Source organism: Pollicipes pollicipes, unplaced genomic scaffold (genome assembly GCF_011947565.3).
Source record: "Pollicipes pollicipes isolate AB1234 unplaced genomic scaffold, Ppol_2.1 Scaffold_7261;HRSCAF=8764_pilon_pilon_pilon, whole genome shotgun sequence".
NCBI lineage: Eukaryota > Metazoa > Arthropoda > Thecostraca > Pollicipedomorpha > Pollicipedidae > Pollicipes > Pollicipes pollicipes.
Genome location: NW_023597054.1, coordinates 1,341,557 through 1,368,486, shown reverse-complemented (window position 1 = coordinate 1,368,486; position 26,930 = coordinate 1,341,557). Strand labels below are relative to the sequence as shown.

General features: G+C 54.3%; 1 protein-coding gene across 1 annotated transcript; it reads left to right on the top strand.

The window, feature by feature from the left end:
* The first annotated feature begins 17,251 nt into the window (after nucleotides 1-17,251).
* On the top strand, nucleotides 17,252-19,591 carry LOC119112586 (acetyl-coenzyme A transporter 1-like). Its single transcript, XM_037236803.1, has 2 exons — nucleotides 17,252-17,363; nucleotides 18,432-19,591. The coding sequence occupies exons 1-2, from the start codon at nucleotides 17,283-17,285 to the stop codon at nucleotides 18,594-18,596; spliced, it is 246 nt and encodes an 81-aa protein (XP_037092698.1). The 5' UTR covers nucleotides 17,252-17,282; the 3' UTR covers nucleotides 18,597-19,591.
* The last annotated feature ends 7,339 nt before the right edge of the window (nucleotides 19,592-26,930 follow it).

The following is a 26,930-nucleotide window of genomic DNA, read 5'->3' as shown; positions in this document are numbered from 1 at the left end:
AAACGGGCTGTACCAATGAACATTTTTAATGAAATTATTCAGGTCCTAAAAAGCAACATCAAACCCGATAACGAAGTTACAGCGGCTCTGTCGTGGAAGACCGCTATTGCGTGCGCGCCATTAAGGTAGCCCACCAGCCTTGTTTGGAGGAGCCGCGCGCGTAGCGGTAGTGGCGCGACCGGTTGGTAGTATAGATAAAGGCAATATATTAATTTCGGTCATCGTCATACACTGAGAAAAGCATTGTATCAGACTCAACGCCAGTGAGTAGATGTGGCAATGCTAACTTTGAGCGGCTGGATTGCTCTGCGATGAGGAGATGATTCTTCCGCCCCTGCTGCATTGACCTCCGAGCCCCGATCACTCAGCAGCTGGATGTCCCGGGTGGTGTAGTTCTGGACTTTACTTTTTAGAGCGGGTTGGCAGAGAAATCTGTTGTCCCAAATAAATAGTGCAAACCTCGTTCTCCCCCGTTTTGACCAAGCTTTTTCTCAAAGTTGAGGAGAAGCTACCATCTTATCTAACTAAATAAAAAATTATACGCCTGGTCTCAAACTAAGTATATCTAGGTCAGTAAAAGCTTAGGCGAGCATGATGTTGCCCCAGAATCTTTCCATTGGGTGAGACAAATTGCACCTTGGCTAGAATGCAGCTGCGCTTATTACCATGCCCCAGATGCTCCTGTTCACATTGTGGCTTGCAGGACATTTCAATCATAAACTTGTCATAATGCGCTCTAGAATTGTTCAACAGGTGCACAACATTCTAAGTATCTGCTTCTATCAGCCTTAATCGGGACTGACACCCCTGCAATAGCTTTAGCAATGTCAACAACTTTGTATAAGCTCCATAGCTTAAAAAACACAGTAGGTGTGAAAATACACTTAGGGAGGAAGCACTTACTTAGGAAGCTTGAACATTTAAGAATTGTAAACAGACAATCTCCAGTGGTCTTTGGCAATCACCGAAACCAGCTGGAGCATGGTGTTTACTGTCATGCGCTGCCGAAGAATGTCCTTCCGTGCCAGCTGTGAGTGCCGTGCAAATTCACCTGGGTTATTTTGTTCTCACTACAAGCCGTGATTTTAACATTTTTGTTCTCTACCCCAAGAGCCCAACCAAATTTCAGATACTGTATGGCATTGCTATCCGCCTGATTGTGAAGGCTGTACGCACCAGGTGTCATGATAAAATGCACTTACTGCTTGCCACTTGTGCTGCATCCATCACGGCATCTGAAAAGAGATAAATACAAGTGTTAACTTAGCACAGCCAGAGTGTGATTTCCTCTCATACAAAGACGCCACAGGAATCGATGCACCACAGGGGCATGACGTTCCAAAGAGCAGTACAAGTTTTCAACAAACAAAAAAGACGTACCCTGCTAAACTAAACAGATGCCGACAGCGTCTGAACTCGTATGCGTCACGCTTCAACGTTTCTGCATAGCATGTAGAAACTATCGTAACACAATGACAATTGACACAAGAGTATATGATGTCCCACTAACATGCACCTTTAAGTATACGGTGAATTAATCATATATTGATGGATACATTATTTGCAATTCTTTTAAAATAGTACACTTATTAAGGTTGCATTTAAAGCTATCAAAAATGGATACGGTATAAAAGGTATAATGGTGGCGTGACAAACACCATCCCAAACGCTCCGCTCGGGCACGCGGAAAACCCCGGCTCCGCGAGTCTCGGCCTCTTGGGAAGGATTTAGCATTGGAGAAGGCATATTCTCCACCAAGAGATCCGAGCTGAATACGTGATGAAAATGCATAAAAGAGACATGAAACAAAAAAACTGAATTTTTTTCTATCGATCTATAGAGCGTCGCGACAGAGTCATGATCCGACTATAAAGCTGAGGCAGCGTTTCTTGTTCTCCGTTGAGCAGAACTTTTGGTCTTGTGTTTAAATAATTATTTGCGTTTTTTAAATCTACCTCTTTTTTGAAACGAACTCTAGCAATGAATATCTTTTATGAAATCATTCAGGTCCTAAAAAGCAATATCAACACCGATAACGAAGTTACAGCGGCTTCGTCGTGGAAGACTGCTATTGCGTGCGCGCCATTAATGTAGCCCACCAGCCTTGTTTGGAGGAGCCGCGCGCGTAGCGGTGGTGGCGCGACCGGTTGGTAGTATAGATAAAGGTAATATATGAATTTACGTCATGGTCATACACTGAGAAAAGCATTGTATCAGACTCAATGCCAGTGACGAGATGTGGCAATGCTAACTTTGAGCGGCTGGATTGCTCTGCGATGAGGAGATGATTCTTCCGCCCCTGCTGCATTGACCTCCGAGCCCCGATGACGCAGCAGCTGGATGTCCCGGGTGGTGTAGTTCTGGACTTTACTTTTTAGAGCGGGTTGGCAGAGAAATCTGTTGTCCCAAATAAATAGTGCAAACCTCGTTCTCCCCCGTTTTGACCAAGTTTTTTCTCAAAGTTGAGGAGAAGCTACCATCTTATCCAACCAAATAAAAAATTTCACGCCTGGTCTCAAACTAAGTATATCTAGGTCAGTTAAAGCCTAGGCGAGCATCATGTTGCCCCAGAATCTTTCCCTTGGGTGAGAAAGATTGCACCTTGGCTAGAATGCAGCTGCGCTTACTACCATGCCCCAGATGCTCCTATTCACATTGTGGCTTGCATGACATTTCAGTCATAAGCTTGCCATAATGCGCTCTAGAATTATTCAACAGGTGTACAACATTTTAAGTATCTGCTTCTATCAGCCTTAATTGGTACTGACATCTTTGCAATAGCATTAGCAATGTCAACAACTTTTTATAAGCTCCATAGCTTAAAAAACACAGTAGGTGTGAAAATACACTTAGGGAGGAAGCACTTACTTAGGAAGCTTGAAAAGTTAAGAATTGTAAGTAGCCAACTTCTAATTATGTCTGGCGATCACCGAGACCAGCTAGAGCATGGTGTTTGCTGTCATCTGCTGTCAAAGAATGTCCTTTAGTGCCAGCGGTGAGTCGTCACCGTTCCCACCTTCGTCAAATCTTAACTCTGCAAAAGATGCGTCTTTGAGGACTGAGGACGAGTATCTTGTCAACATCACCTCAGAGTGCCACATGGCTACCGCTTGGATACCCTTCAGGGCGACCCCGGGGCGACTTCAAGGATCTATCGGAACGAGGAGTGGCTCCAACACGACGGGGCGACACCAAACACGCCACAGGCCCCTTTGGATCGGTTCGAGAACCATTCCGCCAAGATGCACATCAGCTTAAGACTGCCGTGCTCCGGCTTCTCACTCGCCCAACCAGCCGCCCCTGGACTTCATGCTGTGCGCCCCATAGCAGGGGGGTAACCCCAAGAACCACGGCCAGGCGGACAAGCCAGCGAACTGTCATAGGCTTAAGGCCACCTTCAGACATAATATGGCACGCATCGCTGTGGACCATCGACAGCAGGTTTAGCTCTTGCACACCATGGGTCGCCAGGGGGCCGTCTGGAGCATCTGTTGTAGTCACGGTTTGACAGATGTGGAATTACTGAAGACTACTGGTATCGTTAACACGCGCTTGGGTGGGGGTCAAATTGACCCCCACCGAATGTTTTTTTCCGGTGTGCTTTCCCAACGGTGCGACGCAGCCGCGCACAATTTTTCATGGCTGTAGCCAATGGAATAGAAAATTGTCTGGCATCAAAAATTTAGAAGTACCGTGCGAGGTCGCCTACCTATGGCGGGTCGAAGTCAGGCCATGGTTTCAGCGAAGGCAATTTCTGGGGAATCGCTCAATTTGATCCAACAACGGAGCGTTTAACAAAGCCATGCATCTCAGAGATGCTTTCTTAGGCAACACAAACATTCAATACAGAAATTCAGTTGACCTAAGGTCAGGTACGAAGGTCAGACCAAGGTAAAAAACGACCTGTTTTATTACTGTTCCGCTTGCGGTATGGAATAGTTCCTAGTGTTTATGTCGAATTAATTGAGAAAAGGAACCGCATACCTTTCATAGACTTCTTTAAGGTCAGAATAGGCCACTGACCATAGAATGATTCAGGTCTAACGTTTCCTTTTTAGGGAGATAGTGCCAAACGTAATCTATCTCGCTTATCCAAATGCAAAACTCAAAGCGGTTCTGTGTGATTTTGGTCACCAAGACCTTCAAAGGGTCAAACGACGGCACTGACCTTAGATGAGCATGTGACCTTTTGCTTAGAACAGTCATCTAGGTTCCAGGGGCCCTCTGGGGACCAACATGAAGTCGGACCTTGCTTGAGCTTATTTGACCGAAAGATCATGACATAGAAATTCAAAACATTGACCTAGGTGAGATCACGTACAGGTCAACACGCCCTGTGAATTTGGTGTCTAGCTTTCTTAGTCACTGAGATCTCAGGGGGTCAAATGGACCCTCCACCCGAACGAAGGACATCGAACCGGCCACCCGGGCGCGTACTAACACATCTTCTGGGAAAATGTTTCACCAAGTCTGTAACGGGTTCTTAGGGATGAGGGTGCGGATGCGCGCCACTTCAATACATTCGCTCTAGTTGACAGAATAACTTGTGCCTTTCCAGATTTCGATTTGTTCCCACCTTTGGCAGAATTTCGGCCCCCTCACTATCGAGATGGAAACCCATATCTGATGCGATGACCGTGCAGACCTCTACTGGTGCGTATAAAAGAACGTCTGCTGTTGACCCCGCAGGCAAGGCCTGTTACTGAGAAGTTGGTTGGCTAAAGTTTGCACCATTCCGTCACATGGGTCACGTGATGCTACAAACCCTTAAGTCCAAAAATTCTCCCAAACAGAGCCACCGTCGTAAAGCCACAGGAGTCAAATTGATGCCATAAAAGGGACATTTTACGACAAGTAGACAGACTGAAGCTTATTCACAAGAGTTAACGCACACCCCAGCTCTCAGATTTGGATACAAATGAGTCACAGCCGTTGTCAGCGGCGCTGAAGACGCCTGCCACATTTTCATTCCTCTCAAATGCACGGTTTCGAGGTGACAGCCTCCGGCGCTTTCGTGTTGTGTGGCTCACGGGCTACCGTTCGGCAGCGATTCTTTCACGACAGAAGAAGGCCGATGAAAAAGCCTTTGTGACTTGGCGTAAATCGTGGTTGGAATCATCATTCCACGAGACCATGATTGTGGCTTTATGTGTATTTCAAATGCTCAGGACCATTTTCTGGTGCGATTTTGAACCTTTCTTCATTCGAATGTGTAACAGTGTAGTTTGAACCCTCATCATCATATTTATCATATCATATCGTATCATATCACATCATTATCTTAACCTCAGTATGAAAGGTAAATGTCCATTTGGAAAGGCTTGAAAACAATACCACAGGGAGGGAGTTCGCCTCATTCGCGCCATCCGCCGCCGGCTGCCAACGCAGTATCTCCCACGCGTCTCTCCGCACAGGCGGTGGAAAATGAGAGTATTGCGACAAAACAAGCTTAGCAACACGATGGCCCGCAGGCACGTGGAAGTCGACTCAGTGCGCTATTGACTCCGTCTGACTCACTAGCTGATCCTAACTCTTCAAACCAAGTGACCGCCACTCCCCTCCCAACGGCTGAACCTCAATCACGGACAACGATAGCCTGAGCACTCACTAGGGCTACTCTGTGAACCGTAAGTATCCCTTTCACTGTCTCGGCCGTAGCCAAGCTGATGCTAAGCTCATCCTATGGCCGAAGGACCTATCCACTTCCAGCTTCTCAGCATAGACTATGATCGGAATGGAGGCGCGGCAGGTTGGCACCGGCAGCGGCCCTTTACAAAGCTTCATCCACGGCGCAAGACTTCACCCATGGGAAATGGCAACGTAATGCCCGCTCGCACTTCACGTCCAAGTCCTCCTCACGACAGCAAATGTTGAAATAATTTAACCTGTTCCTTCCTGCACAGGTGATCCATCTGGGAGAATATTATTTTTCCCTATTTGAAATGGCTTTGAAATTCCGGCACCAGGTACTGTACAAATGTATGGACCGCAAGCATTGTTTCATCGCGTCTGACAGTGTGCAATAATTTTCACACGTAGCCTATCCAGCATCCCGCCAATACACCAGGAAACGACGTAACGCAACGTGCTTTGCCATGCATTCCAACAAAACTGCTGAGACGTCTTGGTCTTGCCTAGGACGACGAAAGTGAGGTTCCCTAAAAAGTCTCAACTGATCAAAGTGAGATTTCCTAAAAAGTCTCAACTGATCAAAGTGAGGTTTTCTAAAAAGTCTCAACTGATCAAAGTGAGATTTCCTAAAAAGTCTCAACTGATCAAAGTGAGGTTTCCTACAAAGTCTCAACTGATCAAAGCTTCGCCCTCAAGCCGTCGTCTGAAAAGTCATCCAACAAATTTTCGCCGCTGCTGGGCCGTAAAGTGACGTCTGATCACTGCGAATACGGCTCTGACAAGTTGGCCAAAAGCTCGTCCATTGGCAGAACTAGTTCATGTACAGTGCCGCGGTCGGTGCCCACCCACCACCTAAATCCGAATTCATAGACCGGACTCAAAATGTCCTCTGCTGGCGCATTGATCGCTTCAATAAAAAATGATCGCACACCATACCTTGCCGCGGACAATTTTTATACACACCCATACTCCCATCAACCCCCCCCCCCCCCGCGTCGCCCACCATGTTGTCGCTTTGTACTTCCCAAATTAACCAGCATAATTGTGATGGCCACTATACACACGAAAAAACCAGGCGCTCCAGCCGCACAACAGGCACTAGCGCAAGGCCCTGTTATTGGACCTTCGCATTGCTTCTGAGTCGCCCCACACGAACAAGGGACGACACCCCTTTCCGCGGACACCAGACTGACGGGCTGGACGCGTGATGTGAGGAGCTCTCTTGCCACCGTCTTCCCCTAGCGGGGCGAGGCGATTTATTTGGGGAGGCAGCGCGGCCCGACCAGCCCGACTCGCACACTGCCGCCGCCTGTCAGCCGCGAAGGACTGCACTCATGGCACATCATGGCAACGGCCGGCGATCGCTGGGGAAGCCGAGCAGGCGTGTTCTCTAGGAAGGCACGAGCTGTCCGCCAGGCGGCGGTGGGCCCTCTGGTTCGCGAGCAAGCCCGGTCGGCAATCGGCGGCCCACTGATTCCGTGCCTCCCGAACATCCCGGGCACGGTGCGTGCCGGCCGTCTCTGGACGCGGCTGCCGCCCACTGGTTGTCTGACGCCAGCATGTTGTTCCTGCCATCTTGAGCCATTTTGATGCGAAAAACGGCCCATTTCAGAAACGGACGTTTTTTCGACCCATATGAGGGCCAATATGAAATCCAGCACGCGTACAAATTGGATGCATGTTCAGATTGAAAACAGCCGTTTTTCGAGTAGTAAAATGTTCCAAACTCATATCTAACGAACCAATGAAAATCGAAGGTTGCTTTAACTTGCAAACGATGTAGACTGAAGTTACCACTTGTTGACAACAATTTTGATCACCGGGTGCTGGCCGAAATTTTTTTGGGGGGCCATTTTGCCGAAAAAAGGGAAAATTTTCCAAACGCGATTTGTTCATTTCTGAGTGAAAGAGCATGGCCCATTTCGTGTGTAAGCGTAGCGGCAAGTGTTTCTGTGCATGCAAACAGTTTGTGCAGCAATTGCAAAATCAACATCGAGCGCCGTTTGAGAGTTTTTTTGGAAATAACTTGCAAACTATACGTGCGTTAATGTTATAAGTTATACCATCGTGTTCGCCGTGCGACTCGGCGCGCGTCGAATGACATGTCGCAATGGGAACGAAGTGACGGGCGACAGCGCCGATCGCAATTCGCGGCGCCCGTTCCACGTGCGGTCGGGTCCCGGCTGGCACCGCCCCTGCTCTAGAGTGGGGTCGTCCGCGTTTCTGATCGCCGCCCGGCGCCTCACGGCCACCGGCCGCTTGGTGCTGGGATACAGCCACGTGGCACGTCCCGGACCGGACCGGGCCGGGCCGGGCCGCAGACCACCTGCGCAGCACCTGGGCCTGGCGGAGGCGGCAGACGGGGCGGCGCCACGAGCCGCCGCCGGCCACCGGTCACCGGTCAGCTCGCTGCCGGTCAGCACGCCGCTGCCGGCCGCGGCCACCTCCTGAGCGCTACAAGGCCCATCCCGCCCCGAGGCTGGCTCCCAAGTTAAGCCGAATCACAACCGCCCATGTAAAGAAAGCAAATATCACGGCACATTACGATATGCGACCTGGTTTCCGCCCACAACGCAGCTGCGCAGCTGCGCAGCAACGCACAACGCAGCAACGCAGCTCTGCAGCGGCCGATCACTGTCACCCGACTGAGGACTCCAGTCCGCAGGCTGCCTACCGTGCGAGCTGTGGCAGTGTACGCCTCAGGATAGACCGTGATCTGTTGACTGACGAGCCTATTCGACTATCCAATGGGTATATAAGGTAAGGTAGGTATATAAGGTAACGACAAAATTCGCCGTTGCTCGAAACGGTACGTTCCCAGGGGACAGGACTTTATTGTGCAGTGTTTGATTACGTTAGCAAGTCGTAATGTGCCGTGATATTTGCTTTCTTTACAACGGCGATTGAGACTCGGCTAACTTGGGAAGCAGCCTCGGGACAAGGTGCCCGACCCCGGGGCGGTGTCGGCACCGGACTCTCCCCCGGACAGTCTCGGCGTCGACAAGACCGGGCTGAGACCAGCCGCAGGATCTGAGCGGCTCCGCCCGCCGCCTGCCGCTACGCGCTCGAATCACACAGGCGGTGCCGACTTCTGAGGGCGTGTTCTGTTTCCAGGCGCCCGCAGAGGCGCGTGGAAGCCCCCAAAACTCGTCCCGCCCTACGAACGCTGGAACCAGGAATGGGATAAAGAGGATCATTTCAGTACGTGGATGGGAGTTGTGTGGTCTACGATTTTTTACTCGACTCACCCTCACCGGTGTTCGCCTGAGCGAGGCCGGGTTCCAGCTGGCCCCGGGCGCGCTGCCCTGACCGCGCGAACCCCTGGAGTTCTGCTCTCATATTCGGCCGACAAAGCATTCCGGAGCCTGATACCGCTACGCCGCAAGGAGCTGACCGTTGTTGATTGATATTGTTGATTGGGATTTCAGGGCGAGCCGGCTACTTAGCTCATTTTACGCCCATGACAGCTAAATCACTACATAAGTGCGTAAGCACAAGACTGGTAGCTATGCTCGACGCGCGTTGCCAAGCTCCTCGATATATATGGCTTGTGTGCGCCCTAGTCATCGCAGGCACATCGATTCCCATACTAGGAACTTGATTGCAGGCTCTGGGAATTCAATTAACACCAGAAATCAACCGCTAGCGATCAGCGCTTGATTCAAGGAGCAATCGTTACAACATGAGCCTCATAACCATCAGGGCCTCTGATCCTGTTATCCAACGCTGGCTGGACGTGCGTTACAGTCCCTGACACCGCCTGTTACAAATGGCGCAGCTGAAACATGGGGAGGGTGTAAAGTTTCCCGGTCATCCGCTCACAGCGTTCCTTTCCACTCTTAAACACTGCAGGACCCACCCCACTGAGGGACCCCGACCAGGCGTCCAGTACTCGGCCGCGGCGACACGGCAGGAATGGCGGGACATTAGGGGAGACCAGGCGCGCCCGGCCGGCCAGGGCGTCCCCTTCGCGCGCAATTAGTCGCCGATAATTTATGGCCTGCGCCGTCCTCCGGGGTGCCCGACACGAGAGCGCACTGTCAACACGAGCCGAAGGCAGACGGCCGTCCGGTCCGCCACGGTTACCATGCACCGGGCGCTGCCACACCGGCTTCGGGAGGCGAGGGTGCTCCTGTTAGCGAGCGGCCCGCCTCGATTACCGTGCACCGGGCGCTGCCACACCGGCTTCGGGAGGCGAGGGCGCTCCTGTTAGCGAGCGGCCCGCCTCGATTACCGTGCACCGGGCGCTGCCACACCGGCCTCGGGAGGCGAGGGCGCTCCTGTTAGCCAGCGGACAGCGCGGGGCGGCACCAGCCGGCCGCCACAGGGGTCGGCGGCCCCTGGCGAAAACGACTATTTTCGATGAACAAACGGGTGCAATGTGGACTGGCGGGTACAGGAAGCATCCAGTGAGGGATAACAGACCACAGATATATAAACGCGCGTCCGGGTGGATGGGAGGGTCAATTTGACCCACCGAAGGTTATCCGGAATGGTTTACGAACGGCGCGGCGTAACCGCGCCAAATTTGTCATGGCCATAGACAACTGGATAGCGGATCGTTTGGTGTCCAAAATTTGGAAGTATCTTGTCAGGTCGCTGACCTATGGCAGGTCAGTCAGGCCATGGATTCAGCAAAGACAATTTCTAGGGAATCGTTCCATCTGACGCAACAACAGAATGTTGGACGAAGCCACACATCTCTAAGATCGCTTCTAAGGCAATACAACAATTGAACGGAGAAATCCCAGTGACCAGCGTCCGGGTGTGAAGGTCAGACCAAGGTTAAAACCAACCTGCTTTGCTACCATAGGGTTTAGCCATGCGGCGTAGTTTTTTATACTCATTTTGAATTTATCAACAGGAACCGAACAATGAATTTTTCATGAACTTCTGAAACGTCGTAATAGGCCACTGACCTAAAATGACCCGGAGCAGCCTTTTGTTTTTTAAGGAACATGCTGTCCAGCGTAATCCTGAACGCTTATTCAATGCAAGAATCAAAACAATCTTGCATGATTTTGATCATAACCTGAAAAAGGTCAAACAAGGTCACCGACCTCAAATGAGCGCGTGGCCTTTTGCTCAGAACAGGTGAATAGGTTCTGGGGGACCTTTGGACACCAACCTGAAGATGGGCCATGCTTGACCTGATTTGACCAGAATGTCATGATCTAGGGACCTCGAATTCTGACAAAAGTGAGTTTGCATACAGGTCAACACACCCAGTGAATTTGGTGTCTCCAGCCCTCTTATTTTCTGAAATCTCAGGAGAGGGTCAAACTGACTTCCGCCCACCCGAGCGGCGGGTATTTAACTGGTCACCCGAGCGCGTGGCAAATTACCCCGAATGTGCAGTCCTCATACGGCCCCCTTCTCGGCGTATACGTACAACATAGCGGCGTACCTGCAACCTGCTACCCTCGTCACCGCCCAATTATCCTCACTCTTCCTTCATTCTGAACCCTCGCGACACTCCCGTTAATCCGACCAGGCTCCGCAACGAGCGAGCTGGTCCACTGAGGCGTGCACCAGTCACGAGTGGGCGTAAGTGCCCGCCATGGTGAGAGCCCCGTTCGAGCGCCCAGCACATATTCTGCACAGGGGTCCCTGTGAAGGCTTACGTTTGGCGGAGGGGACCCTAGGTGCATATAGCTTTGCCCCACCGGCATCCACTATCCTTCACCCCATATCCCTGAAATGGCCATGGCTGGCCGAAAGGGGCTCTAATCCTAACAGCCTACTACCCTCGTACATCTGTTCCAACTGCCCTTGCCAAAGATGGGGCGGCACGCCTGAGGCGAACAGCACCCTGACAAGACGATTGCGTATAGGGCGACGCAGTTACGACCGGAAGACGTAGCGGAGAAACGGGGCGATGCTGACGACTGGGACCAACCCGCCGCCGCACCACGGAACATGGTGCATCCTGCACCGCGAACCCCCGCTCGCTTATGGTGACCGCCTCCACGGCACGACCCCCGAGACGCGACACGACACTGAACATGACGCGCTGGTGACACTGACACGACCCCCGAGACGCAGCACGACACTGAACATGACGCGCTGGTGACACGACCCCCGAGACGCAGCACGATACTGAAAATGACGCGCTGGTGACACTGACACGACCCCCGAGACGCAGCACGACACTGAAAATGACGCGCTGGTGACACTGACACGACCCCCGAGACGCAGCACGACACTGAAAATGATGCGCTGGTGACACTGACACGACCCCCGAGACGCAGCACGACGCTGAACATGACGCGCTGGTGACACGACCCCCGAGACGCAGCAAGACACTGAAAATGACGCGCTGCTGACACGACCCCCGAGACGCAGCAAGACACTGAAAATGACGCGCTGCTGACGCGACCCCCGAGACGCAGCAAGACACAAAAAATGACGCGCTGGTGACAGTGCCAGGGTTCCACGGTGCCGACAAATGGATCTTGTGCCTGAATCGACCGGTTGGCAGCGGCCGACGACGGAAAGCATTGCTATGAAACACCATGAATGCTCTAACACACCATACCCCAGCGGGCTCAGCGAAAACAAACTACGTTTTGCTGACGAGCTGTTACGCTGGGTACCAGGGCTCGTCAACCCTCGTTCAGGCGTCTAGTTATGCCAAATAGGTTGAGGTGGGGCTGAGAAACGAAAAATGGCAACAACTACCTTCAAGACATGCGACAAACGTGTTTAAGCCCACATTTGACGTAACTTTCCTCTTAAACTCGGGGACTGGACCTTCTCCCCCCCCCCCCTCCCCTCACCCCATCCATACAACTGAATCGGTAGCTAGATCTCTGCCCTTGCGATTTGTGTCATTGAAGTTTCACGACGCACACAGCTGCTGGGGCTATATGGCGTCGCCCGCCTCTCACACTGGCAGAAACGGTGGGCACCACGGGGAGGCGCCTCGCCATTTTCACCGCGTCCAACGGAACGGCAAGGGATCCCACCCGCATCTTCCCCAACTCGTGTTTGATGACCTGACCTGAAGCGCTTGACTCCCCGCCCGCGACAACCCAGGAGCAAGCGTGTGAGCCGATTAACTGGCTTCGTACTATGCAAGCGCAGACTGCATTAGCGCAAGAGCACCGTCCATGCGCGAGTGCCTACTGGACTATCTGGACCGACCAAAGCGGTCCCCTCGATCGCAGGGCGAGGGGAGCGAAACTACGCCGGCCGCTGACAGACACCACACGCAGAGTGAGCGGCAACCCGTGCGTAGAACCGGAGACAAACGCTAGCATCAACCACTGGGACCAGTGTCCGGCCCGAGGGCGGCCTGGAGCTCCGGCACCGGCCGTCACGCTACGCTCCGTCGCGTCGCTGCTGGCGGCCCCGGGGAGAGGGCAGGCTGACGGTGGGCGATGGCAGAGGGGCGCCGGAGGCCACACGAGCCGCGACCGGCCTCTCGTTCGCCGGTGACACCGGAGCGCGCCGTTGTGCCGTATCAGCGGCCGCCCGTCGTGAATCACGGCCGCCTGTCAGAGCGGCGCTAGCGACGCCCCGGGGCCCGGCCGGCTCGTTGACGAGCGTGCGTGCCGGTGGTACCGCCACGCCACTCCCAAGCCTCCACTGGCACGCTCAAGCTCCATAACATCGGTATCCCCCCCGTCTCAATTTCTCAAAGAAACAGAAAGAAACAAATGGCAAGAACTTTGCACGCATTTATTTCTTTGAGTCGTTGAGGAGCGGACACCTTCAACTGTTGTCATAATGAATACTTTGTTATGGGTTTTGAGCTAAGATTGCTTTCGTCATGCCACAGCTCTCGGGCTGGTTCACATATTATTATATTTGGACTGTGCAAACACAGCTGTTTGTGTGACCTACCATCAGTCCATGTCAGCCCAATGCTGTTGACTGCAAGGATATCAAAGCACCATTTCAACCCTGGTATGTCAAAAAGGCAAATAGCTGCATTGTTGTTCATTGATTTTAGGTTGCGTCGACTGTGGTGGTCATTTTGCGCCGATAACTATAAGTAGCTGCATTCTGACTTGCCAGTCCATGCCAAGTTTGAATGGCAATGCTGCCCCCAGGTATGCCCTGCTCTGCCACTAACTGTGTAGCATTCATGAGTTATTTCCGTAGCTTAGCTCACTGTTGCAAGCTGCTCATAAATGGATTAGTGTGGGAGTAGGCAATATGTTTCTTGGGCTGCACAAAGTAGATGACATGATGCTGGGTGGCCCACCTGATCAGACTGTGGCTAGTTTGTGAGTGCAACTGGCCAATACAAGACAATGCTGATTTCCTGCTAGCCATAGCATGGCAGCAAATATTTCGGTGTCACAGGCTCCAGGTGTATCTTAAATGTCATCCTGAATAATGTTCGACAGAACAGCAAGCCGTGGTGCACATTGCAGAATGGGAAGCAGTAGCCTTACTAGCACTTTTCGCAGCTACTGTCATGAATGGATGGCCTAACATATGTTAATCGAACATCATCTCTGTCATTGCCATGAAGCAGCTTATAGTTTCATTTACCAGTTCACTTTCTTGTCATTCTTGATTGAATACCTGTGATCAAAGAAACCGTCTGTAGCAGAAATATACACTGGAATATGTGTTTATCAGTTTCCCTGTTTTGTGCAAATTTCGGTGATCGTGCTCCTTGCAATGCAAAATGTTAACATGTCTCATGTCCCCTAGTAACATTTTCATATAACACTAACTACGGGACAGATTTAGCAGTGCTGAACACGCAACTCTTGTGTTTTAAGTGATATGGCTTGTGCTGTAGCTATAAAGCCTGAGACCCGCACAGACCGTTTTTCCAGAAGAGTCCATCTTCCCCATCACCCTCAACGCCGTCTCCCGCCCGCCATGGCTCTTGTCATTCGCCATCCATACGCAGAGTACCGGCTTTTTTATTCAGTTTGCCTCAAAAGCACAGTTTTCGCCCATTCGCCAAACACATTCACCAAACATCCGTGATACGAACTAAGCGAGATCGAAATATCGACCGTTAATTAGACGTAAATCCGGTCTCGCCCATGTAAACGCACCCCGGCGACAGGTCTAACGTCGCATGATCCGTTCCGATCTTAATTCGAATTACCCTCGGCTACCTATGTTAACAGGGTACATGCTTCAAGAATATGACAGAATAACACGTTACCAACTGACACACTACAACGTAAACGGCTTTCCTTCGACTCACAGATGTACTTTCCGATTTAGTTAGAGCAATGTTAGATTTTTTAGTTAGAGCAATCATGAGCAATGCATTGATATCTGCCAGAGCACAAATCTTGCACCTACCAGACTAAGATGCCCAATAGCAAGCAGCCCGTGTTGCCACCTACGTATACGATAAATAATGTATGGAAATGCGAAAAACTCGAACAAACTTAACCTTCCATTGACGACGAACCGCATTAATTGCCAAGGATGCAACGAACAGTCATAGAAAACCACACAACGAAGCACCTACCACAAACGGCCGCTTACTCACGCGCCACCACTGAGTCGTGGCAATGCAAATAAGAGAACCATTCGCACTTCGGCGTCGGAAACGTATCAACTATTCAGCGGTTTGCGCCCGCCTCCCACCTCAGCTTGGAGGTTGAACATGGCAAAACTCTCCAATTGGTTTTAATGATTCGCCTCCCCGTGACCTCCTCGTGACGTGACTGAAATTCGCCTCATCGCCTCCTCGTGCCTGTCGTCAATTTTGATGTTGTGAGGAGCATAAATATTCTGCTCGCGCTCATGCCCTTCAACAGATTTGTTAACAGTTGGAGGAAGCTGTATAGAGATGGGCATCACGGTCATCACGAAGGGCTTATTAGAATTCATGCAGAACCGTCCTGTGGTTGGATTTTTGGCCACTTCCTGGTATTCGGAGTACACAAAATCTAATGGCAGCTGGGGATTTAAGTCAAGTTAAATTTGTCACTTTCAGGGTGTGAATTAAACGCCGGTATTTCAGGCTTTAAAAAATATACTTTTAAGTCGAAAACCGTTGCTGTAAATGGTCAAAAAAACGTTCGGAGACAGCCATCTCACTCCGGCAAAAACACCAGGACACCAGAATAACATGCATCCATATCTTTGGCCGGGCAAATTAAGAAGGGTTTATTAGGACAGAACCATCAATGAATTGCAACATAGATTATCATAATTCGCAGTGATATGGGTTGCAGCACATCAAAATCCATGAATACATTGTTTTATTCGCCGGGTCAGCGGAGTGGACTGACTCCGATCCCTTTTGGCCGACCTGGACGGGTCTGTCAGGCGTTGCGCTAGCCCTGGCTCGGTAAATCGGTTAAGAGTGCTTGCTGCCTGTTTCTATTATTCGGCTGTGACGTGCTGGCCTCATGTGTTAGGAAGGTGGAGGACATGAATGTTTAGCCGCTTTTAAAACCAGTTAGCTGGTGGAGCGTGAGTAGCGTGACCTTGGTGGAGCGTGAGTAGCGTGATCGTGGTTGAGTGTAAGTAGATGGCCGTCTGGGGCACGTTCAGTCGCATTTTTTGTGTACCATTTCTCTCTGGCTGTGCGTATCGTAGTCACCCTCCATGTTGAAGGGTGTTGAAGCCCGGTGTGTAACCACCCACCGTTTTAGAGGGCGGTTACCACACACAGCCTGTCATAAATTGCAAACCCATATATATTATATATATATATATATATATATATATATATATATATATGTGTGTGTGTGTGTGTATGTGTGTGTGTGTGTGCACCTGTGTTTCCTAATACAGAGCATGAGACAATGTTGTTTCAGTGTGCCATGTTTAGCACTGATGTTTCCTTTCATCTTAAGTGCTTTTACATGAATTGCTGTATATGAAAAGTGGTGCTTTTGGTGAGCACCACCCATTGTAGTGCTATTTCTCAAACACTTTAGAAAATTTGCTCTCTGCTACCAGGTTTTTATTGTTTTTTTTATTTCCAACACTATTACCGAGCCTATGACCAGCCAGACCGATTTTCGCGCTCGCTGGGAGACGGTCGGCGAAGAGTCTACACATAACGCTCATTCTGTGCCGAAGGCGCAAACCATTTAACGTGTTTAGTCACTCCCACAATTGTAACGGGACGTTTAAAACGCTGGCAGACATACATGCGCCTGGAGTCCCAAACCATTCGTCCAATACTTTTACGCGCCACCCAGATCATTCCTCCGACAGGAATTAAAATCAACGTTATTTCGCAACGGGCTTTTACATGAATTGCTGTATATGAAAAGTGGTGCTTTTGGTGAGCACCACCCATTGTAGTGCTATTTCTAAAAAATAGTATAAATAAAATTGTAATGACCCACGGCAATCGGATATTTTTGTACTCCACTTTAGAAAATTTGCACTCTGCTACCAGTTTTTTTATTGTTTTTTTTTATTTCCAACGCTATTACCGAGCCTCATCATATTTGCCTTATCAGATTTGCGTTAGGGTGTGATCATGTTTCCGGGATCCACGTAATCAATCAACTTCCCACGGCGCCACACCGTCACCGCCGTCCGTCCCCGGCCCACATCGGTACCCCTCCCCGGCTGTCGCCCGTTGGACCCGTCCATCCCGTCTGTGGCAGGTGCGCCGCACCTTTGTGACGCGTGCGCCTTAAGCTGGCTGACCGCTCCTCTCGGACCCCGAAAGGTGCCGCAACTGGCCGGCCACGCTCATGCTCTGGATGGTGGACCGGCTGACCTGGAGGGCCTGCGCCGGCGGCGGCGGTGGGGGTGGCCCTTGCGGTAGTGACCAGGTGAGACCCGCTCCAGCCCACTCCGTCCCGCTCCCGGCAGACGGGCCGTGTGGGGAAAAGCGACCCGGCTGACGCAATGCGGCGTTACGGACGTGCTTGCGACGCGCGGCCACCGTGGCTGCGTGTTGGCGGACGGTGACTGCTGTCTGTTGTGGGCTTTCCGCCATGGATACGTGGCGTCCCCATGCTGCTGTTGAAGTGGAAAAGTATCAAATTGTGAAAGCATGTATGCCGAGTTAATTCTTGTGACCGATCATGCCTGTGCTCTTGCTTATGTGACCGCGTCCTCGTCTACGCATCCGTTCAAACCCGGGCACGGAAACGCGTGGAATGCTTTGGTTTGCGGATTGTCCGGCACATCTAGCTAATCTCTCGTTGGATGCAACGGCCACACGCGTGGTATGGCCACCGACCCGCACCTGCCCCGCCGGCTCTCGGTAACACAAGGAGGCGCGCTGGAAATGTCCACCCGTTCTCTGTACGGCTGTCGTACCGCACCGCTGTATGGTCGACATGGCATGCGAGCCAGCGACGGATAAGTGACGCGCCACTGCGGTGAGAGCTTTTCCAAGACATAGCCGCGCGCTCATGGCCGTTTCAAACCCAGGACGGGCGGTGCAAGTCATTCGCACTACAGTCATGGTGTGGATGTCTGCAGATGTCATGTGTTTGCGACGTAGTTTACAGACATTGATGGCCGTCAGGGTCCAAACTTTTACACTTGGTCCCCTAGTTTGTGTAACTGGTGAGATGAATCCCTCGGAGGCCGAGGATGAACGGTTTGGCACTGTTCAGAATGAGTGTCGTAAAGACTGCTGTCCATTGTTGACATACCGTCGGCCCTCGTAACCTGCCATAGCCTCTGCAGGGTCAACACGCTGTTCGCAAACTTGCCAAATCGGAACCCCCACCCCCCTCCCCCCGCCCCTGCCACTAGCAGCTCACCCCACTCCAAGTCGTGTCAGGCCAACCTGTCCATGGCCCGCTCGACCCGGGCTCGTCGCCGCGGCCAGCCCGCCCCCGCCCCCGTCGCCGGCGCCTCAGCGACACCCGCCGTCTGCCCGGCAGGACTGCGGAGAGGGCGGCTCGTGCCTCGTTAGTATGGACGGCTATGTGGAGAGCGCCGCCTGCGTCTGTCTCGGCTTCCTCTGGCTGCTCTGGGGCCGTCGCCGCCTGCTCGCCCTGCAGGCGCTCGACATGTCGGCCTGGAGGTGTCGGAAGGCCACCGTGTGACGTCAGCGCCGGTTAGGTTTGTGATGACGCCTGACATGTCGACCTGGTGGTGTCGGAAGGCCACCATGTGACGTCGGCTGGCGGTGGGACTCATCCCGCCGGCCCGCCGCCTCCAACACCAACACCGCAGCGCGGCGTCGGGGCTGGCGTTCAGCGTGGCAGCCCTGGCGTCGGTTGCGGGTCGGCGCCACCGCAGGCCATGCGCCGAACGGAGCCAACCCGTCCGTGAGTGCAGCACAAACGGGCCGGCCGGCGGTGCCACGCGGGAGCTCGGGGTGCAGTTGGGCCGTCGACCGAGCCCAGTGTTTCCCGCTCTACCTGGCCCCGCCGGTCAGTGGATAGGACCGCGAGGCGGTCGCGGGTGTCGTTTGTTCGTGAAGCGTTTGCTGTTGATTCCTGGTGCTCAAGTGAAGTGTTGATTCCTGGTGCTCAAGAGTTGGTGGAGGCGTTATTTTAGTAACAACTGATGCATGTTGTGTTGCATTCCAAGGGTTCACGCGCTGGTGAAAGCACTTTTTTGGGAAACCGCACGGGCACCGCAACAGGTTTGTCTTGTTTTTGTCGTGGAGTGATGCGTCCCACTACAGCACTGACAATATCATTGGCTTCCCGGCGCCTCGTATCGCATATAATGTGTTCGAAGGATATGATGCATCACCTGCGATCAGGGGAGGGGGCAGGTAGCTAAAGGAGGTTACTTTATGACGAGCGCCCTACGCGCTCAACAAATGTGCGTCGTATTCGGCCTGTTCAGTGGGATACTTTGTTCATTCATTTGCAAGACAATGACGTCCTTCTCGCGCTGGATAAGTGCAGTGCGTAAAGTTTTGTTTCCGTAAGACGTTTACAGAGTCGGGTCGAAGCGGGTAGTGACACATTAACGCAAATTCGTTGTCGTTGATCGCGATTTTAGGTCGTCGATCGCGTTGATCGCCTTCAATTTCGTCGTGTTAGGGAAAGTGTTTGCTAATTTACAGTCTTCCGGGCCCCCTGGACCGCGAGTTGTGATGCTTGGTGTCGGAAGCGAGCAGGGACCACGTGCGTTGGACGTCACTTCGTGTCGGCGCGGCCACGAGCAGCTGCTGATGCGGCCGGGCCACCCAGTGCACATATCTCAGCTCGTCGACCACCGCGGCCGCGGCCTCGCGACCCCAGCCGGGACAGCTAGTCCTTGGAACCTCGTTGAACGTGTCACTTTCGCACTACCCTCTGAACAATGAGCGCTCCGGAGGGCGCAACAGCACCCGCATCTTCCGTGGATCTGTTCCGCTAAAACAGTGCCTACACAACGATGTGTATACAAATGATGGCACACGAACATGTTGGTGCATATGCACATCGCACACACACGTATAAAATGATGACTATGAGACGCTGTCGTGCGCAGCGAGGAAGCAAAACTCAAAGGAAGTCGCCGGTTCGACTGAAACTAGCCTAACAAAACATGTTTAAATGCGCATCTTAAAAACACCTCGGGGATGAACGTTCCGCCCGTTACCAGACCCCACCACTGGTCCGCCGACACAACGTAGCCCCTTCTGCGTCCGCTGGAAAGCACGCCCAACAACCCACCGTTCATCTCCCACAGACAGCGCCGCCGGCTCCCACGCAATCCACGGCAACCTCTTTCCCATCCGGTGCGCGCTGCCCGCGGTCTACCCGGCCGCGCCGCTTCATGCGGCAGGTGCCGGCCGCGCAGCCCTGGCACAGGCTGGGATCGTGCTGCTGTTGCGGCTGACCGAAGCGGCGCTGCTGGCCGGACGGCGGCACCACGCGCGGCAGATCCGGGTACAGCTTGCTGGTGACCTGGACGTACAGCTCCAGCAACACCTGGATGAGGAGGGGGTGACGGTGAGACGGGTCGGCTCGGCGCCTGACGGATCACAGAGCCTTAATCGGAAGCGGCTCGCCTGCTGCCAGTCTCCTTGCCACGCGGAGGCATCCAAGAGCACGCTACATATGTGCTATCCACAGACCAGTCAAACACGCTTGCGCCAGAAATATGAAAAACGCCCGGCTCGCTGAGCGTCGAAATGTCCAACGATCTGCAAATATGCGACATAAGTTCGAATGAAATCAAGCCAGCATTGCTGAGTGCGGAATCTGCGCTCCCCTGACCCTACTCAATCACTAAAGCCGGGCGGAAAGCCCCAGCGGAACCGTCCCGCCTCGGCCCAGGCAGCTGCGGAGGAGCGGCCCTCCGGCGGCTCGGCGCCACCTTCCTAGGTCAGTTCCCCGCCAGCGTCGCCAACCGCCCGACCCAGCGGAGCTCTCCGACCACGCGCCGGCGCTGTCTCCTCTCGCGCGAACGCCCACCGCGGCGGCAGCGAGCTGGAGGCAGGAGCGGGGCGGCGCCACGCCCGCCGTCCCGTGCTGAGAAGCGCCGCACCGGGACATCCTGCTGGCGGGCTGACCCCGGCGCGTGGTGCCGCGTCACGGCACGCCTCCGGAGAGGCCGGCGGACTCGAGCGTGGGGGTGGCTGGCCGCCCCCCCCCCCCCCGCCCAGGTACGCCCCGCATGGGTAGCGGCACCCGGCGCGGGGGCGGATGCCGCGACCCGGACGGTCCGGTTTCCCACGCTGGGTTTGCCAGGGGGAAAGCGGCTCGACGGCTCGCGCTCGGCGGAGCCCGAGGCCAGGCATGGTGCGGATTGGGAGCCTGCTCGCCAAACGGACTGGGCCGGCGCGCGAGCGTTCCACCGGCGCCGTGTGCTGACCTGCTCCAACGTGGGGAAAACCAGCGCCGACCGGCCACCGTTCAACGAACCGGCCGGCGAGACGCCGCTGCCGCCGCCGCCCCCGCCGGTTCCGGCTGCGGCCGGGATGAGCGGTTGGCGGCGGCAGGGCCATCGCACGAGGCGCGCGGGGGCGGCCGGCAGGAAGCCTGCCGCCGACGCAGGGACAGCCGCAACGGTCGCGCCCACTCACCCGTCGGACCTCGTCCGGGTACCACATCGGGTTGGCGTAGCCCACGCCGTCGTCCTCGTCCGCCCGCGGCGGCGGCTGCGGCAGCTCCCGCTGGCTCGGCGGCGGGGGCGGCGGCGGTGGCGGCTGGATGTGGCTCGGTAGCCGCGCTCTGGCCGGCGGCGGTGGTGGCAGTGGCAGAGACGCGCTCGCGCAGCCGCTGGCGCACGCACACGCAGCACTTCTGGCCAAACAGCTGAAAGAAGACGGTGCCCGCGCCCGGTCCTTTGCGCAAAAAGTACTGGAAGGACACCTGGCCATGCATTGACGTCCATTTGTTGCCGCACCGGTCCTGCGGACAAACGGCGGCATCAGACGAGCCCACGCTGCGACCGCTCCCATACGACAAAAGGGCACCATGGCGCGAAGGTGGCAACACGCTTCCAGAACATTACAGATCGCGCACAGTCGCACACTCTGGGATCCCGTCTGAGTGCAGCACCGTCAATACGCCCTCTCACGCACGCATCCCGCCTCAGCATACAAGACAAGCCGCGGCGTCTTCGTTGCACATCGAAGGCCGCGCCGCGCTGCGGCCTGCAGCCCGCGCCACAGGCCCACGCGGAGCCGGGCTCCAGCCGCGGCCTCGCGCCGACAGGCACACTCACACAGCGGAATCGGATCTTGGCGGACGTGCTGTAGCACCGCCAGATGCGGTCGGGCTTCGGCGTGGACGGCGGCTGCGGCACCAGCGCCCAGTGATGGCCCGTCTGGTTGAAGAGCTCGGCGAAACTGGTCACCCACACCACATACATGCCACTGGAAAACGGTACAAACACGTGTCAGTCACGCCATCACGGCAGAGAGCCGACGAAAAGGTCAGATAGGAAAGGATACGGATCCGGCGAACGGCTCGATATTTGCTTTTTCATGGCCGATCCCGGAGCTGGATTCATCTTGATTCCGGAATAAGCCAGCAGGTGTTTGCTTTCGGAGTGCAAAATCCGACAAATGCCAACACGGCAGGACGTATCGAGCTCATCAGTGGTTGCAAGTGTTCCGGATGCGCTTAAGCAAGTCGGCGCACACCACTGTTCACTCTCACACACGCGTGATCCGCGGAGTCATATTTTCACGGTTATAGATTAATGTCCACGGCGCCGGATGTCCGGACATGTAATATACGACGTGCGAAGTTTCCAACGTGGGCGGCGCGACTGCCCCGCACCGGGACGTGCAGGGATTTGGTAGGAATTTTTCGTTGTCACGTATCCGATGAATCTTCCTTAAGCTGAGTGTATAGCATTCGTAGCGAGCCATCAAGGTGACGGACCTCCCGGCCTGTCGGTCCATTGCTGACCAATCGCTCGTTGGCATGATGACGTCACAGCGTGTGACGTCACGCGCGCTACGTCACACGAATTACCAATGCAATCTACGGGGAGCGTGCCGCGCGCCCGGCGACCAGCCGGCTCAACCACGGGCCCGATCGGTCGCGTCGCTCACGGGGCGCCTCCGCGGTGCCCCTCGACCGCAAAATCGGCCGGCGTCGAACCGCTCTGCACGATCAGACCGACCGCAGAACTCTGCCGTCGCCCGGCGGCCATCAGGTGCGGACGGCGCCGGAAGCCGCCTGTTATCCGGCCGTTAGCGTGGCGGACGCCGCAGCTGTCGCCGACACGAACGCCTCAATCAGCGAGGCGACCGCCGCGACCCCGCGCCGATCGCGGACAAAACCGCAAGAACCGCAGCACCGGCCGCCGGAAAGGCGATCGCGCTCACCGCAGGCCGCATTGATCATCAGCCAAGTGCCGACACGGGCGGCCGCGGCCGGTGAGGAGCGTCCCCAGCTGGCCGTCCGTGACCGGTGCGCGGGCTCCGCTCCGGCTCCGGCCGGACATGCCCTGGCCGTCGCTACCGCATCACGCCTTCCGGTCGCACCACGCCGGCCGCCGACGGCGGAGGGCGGAGGGCGGCCGGCCTGCGGGCGGACGCGCCGGGTGCCAGGCCAAAGGCACCGGCGCGTCCAGGAGACACACACAGCCACTGCCTGGGGCCGCACTAGGCGCCCTCGAGACGCCTGCCAGCCTGGCGCCCACCAATTGGTCACAGCCCTCAGGGCTACGCCGACACGCGGATCCGCAGGCCATTCCTTTGAGCTGTGTCACATATACGAGGCCCTGCAGCCTGCCTCACGTCCGGCGGCGGCGACCGGCAGCAGCGCGGGCATCCCCACATGGCGTACAGGCTCCGCACCCACCAGCGGCGTCTGGCCGACATCGGCCGGCGCGGCCGACGCTGTGGCGGCCTGTTGCTACGCGCCTCACTAAGCCCCGACACGACCGCAGGACTCGGTCAGCAATAGCGTAAATACGGCCAGGACCGGAACGATAACATCTCCGTGCCGTCGGCCGCCCACCGGCTCGCAGAACTCCCATGCCAAGACGGCTGCCCCAAACACTAAAGATAACGAGCGCGCGACGGCCGGCAAGGCGGGGCTCGGGAGCGGCGATGATGGCACAGCGCCGGCGGCGCACGCGGCGGGCCGGCCGGGCGTGTGCGGACCGGGGACCGGTTTCCGCCGGCGCTCCGGCGCTCCGGCCTGGCCCGACCCGTCCCGACCCGGCCGGCACAGTCGCGACAGGCCCACAGAAGCGGCGGAGACTCGGTAGCCTTGCTGGGATGGTCGGGTCAGGTGCCAGAGGGCTGACTGGCTGCGGCAGGGGACCTAAGCTGGGTTCCGTCTGGTACCGGGCAACTGGTTGGTTGGATCAGGGGACATAGGCTGGTTTGGGCCAGATGTCGGAGGACTGGTTGATTGGGTCAGAAGACATAGCCCTCGATTCAGCAGCCGCAATCCTAGCGCGGCGCTGGAAGCTTCGGAGCCGACATCATCAGGAGCGTGTCATCTACAGAGAGGACATCTCTCAAGAAAGGGCGTAGCGTCAGCTGGTCCGGTGCACTCGGGGAACGAACCGGCACTGGAATAACTTTACGAAATCGGGTGCTCCGCTAAATCTTACGTAACATATCTGCGAGCATCCAAACATAACAAAATATTCTTCCAAAACCTCACCGCCGCAGAGGCAAAGGTCTATGTTCACGGCATTGCAATCGTAGCACGGGGTTCGAATGCGGAAAATAGCCGACAACATCTTCACACACACTGGCTAAGCAAAGATCAGAGCAATCAATGATACATTAGATGAAATATTCGATGTTTCCGTGGCGCTGATGGCAATGAGCGAACACTGACCAAAAACATCTAAACCCAAAACGCACGGCGGGTTGAACGCAGCATATTCCGAAGCTGTTCAACTATTATGAAAAACAAATGATTAGCCAATCGAACTGCCACACTTACTACCACAGCATAAGCATCTATGCATAAGCTTCTAGAAACACAGAGACAGTGAGATGACCAATCCTTCAGACACCCATATCCAAGCACCGGACATACCGTACGTATGCCATAGACTGCTAGAAACACAGAGACAGTGAGATGACCAATCCTTCAGACAACCCATATCCAAGCACCGGACATACCGTATGTATGCCACAGACTGCTAGGAACACCGGCCGCTAAGCCCGAAAGGCCCCGCTGACCCGCACCGGGCACGAGGCTGGAAACCACGGTACCAAGGACATCAATGCTATCATTCAAGCTGCCACATTCCAACCCTGGTTACAGTGCTGTGCTGAGGGCTGTCTGCAACACAAACGGATAAGTTCGAGTGTGGGGCTGCAAACTAACTTACCGACGGCTGGCTGGCATTAGGGCTTTCCGACGCGTCGGCTGCGCAGTCATCTCGTGCCTTTCGCTTTCTAAAGGACATCGGCGTTCAAATTACCAAACAGCAAGTTTGCTCCGCGCTTATGTTGTCGTGCAGGCTGCTAGAATCACGACCAAGACGACGTTGGAAGTATTAAGCCCAGGACTAAGACTGAGAACCTACCATGACCTCGGAACATATCATCCGGCGGAGGGAGGGGGGGGAGGGGCTCACCGCAGGTCATGCACCATGTACGTTCGGAACCTTTCCGGCTTAGCCGTCTGCCATGAACAACCGCTGGAAGCACTAGTACTTTATAGATCACGCGATGATTGCTTGATATCTCGTCTTGAAAAGTGCCTTCTGGTGTCCTGAAGGGCGGCTATTTCCACCATAACAAATTACGTTATATTTTAAGCCAGGGGTTGATAACGCCAGACGGCGTTGATCAAGCCAAAACCATGCGATAGCATAGGTAATGACCAATGTACCACAGGAAAGATGCCCGTGGTCACGGTGTGCGTCAGGGAAACAAGACGTACGGGGTTCGATTTCTCGTGGTGCCTGCCCTTCCTGCCAGGCTGAGAAACAGGCCACGCCATGCCTCAGTTGCTGGTTGCGTCGTTAGACGATTATGATATTTGGGCTTTCGGCACACTTCTACTAGCGGTAATTTTATGGCCCCTTAAGTGTCACATATTCTCTATGTACTCGGTGCTTACGAGTGTTACGCGCGAAGCGTGGCTGTTCACCACGCTTCTCGAGTTAGATAAGAGCTCGCGTCGTACTCTGAACGGCTGAGTACATGAAGTAAGTCCGGCTATTTTATAAGATCTAGGACTACTTAAAGACAAGTAAAGAACTCCGTAAGGCCAAGTCGTAAAGCCCTCCCCCCCCCCCCCGCCCAACAACGCAATATACCACGCGACTACAAAAGCGACATGTTTACCCTGTTTACATGGGCAGCTGTGATTCGAATTAAGCCGGGACCCGTCCTCGATCCGAATTATCCGGCCCATGTATACAACTCACGCGCCGTTCCGCTGATTCGAATCGTGCGCCGGAGAAATCCCTTCCCGTGAGAGGATCATCCGTTCAGGAAGGGATTTCGTCCGAATTATCGGCCGTCAGCTGTCTAAACAAAAAAAAGAAAAATGCCTGGCGCACGCAGTTCTGTTCATAGCCATTTCAGCTTTGTGCGGTGTTCCGCTTTTCCACGGGTTTTTAGCTATTGCTCGAGACGGTTCAAGTCCAAGATGGTAGGGGAAAAGAGAAGGAAGGTGAAGTTGACATCATGCTGCTAAAACTACTCTTATTATTGAGGGCCTTGAGTGGCTAGCAGCACAGAAATGCTCACGTAATTTAGCCTTGCTAGGCGCTTGATCTATGCAGACAGCAGGCGTCGACGGTGTTTGGTGCTATCTTTCCGCCTAAAGGTTAGATTAGTTTACATCTGGGGCAGGCTCCATGCGTCCAAAAGCCAGATGGAGGTAATATGGTTATTTTATATAGCTTTGACTTGTTCTCATTTTAATTTTTGGATTGCTCAAAATTCTTGCAGAGAATGCCTCCAAGTTTTGTTCATTAAGTTAATACCTTAAGTCCCCAGGAGTTTTTTTGCAGATGTTCCTTAAATTAGGATGCTGGTTGCTTGTCGG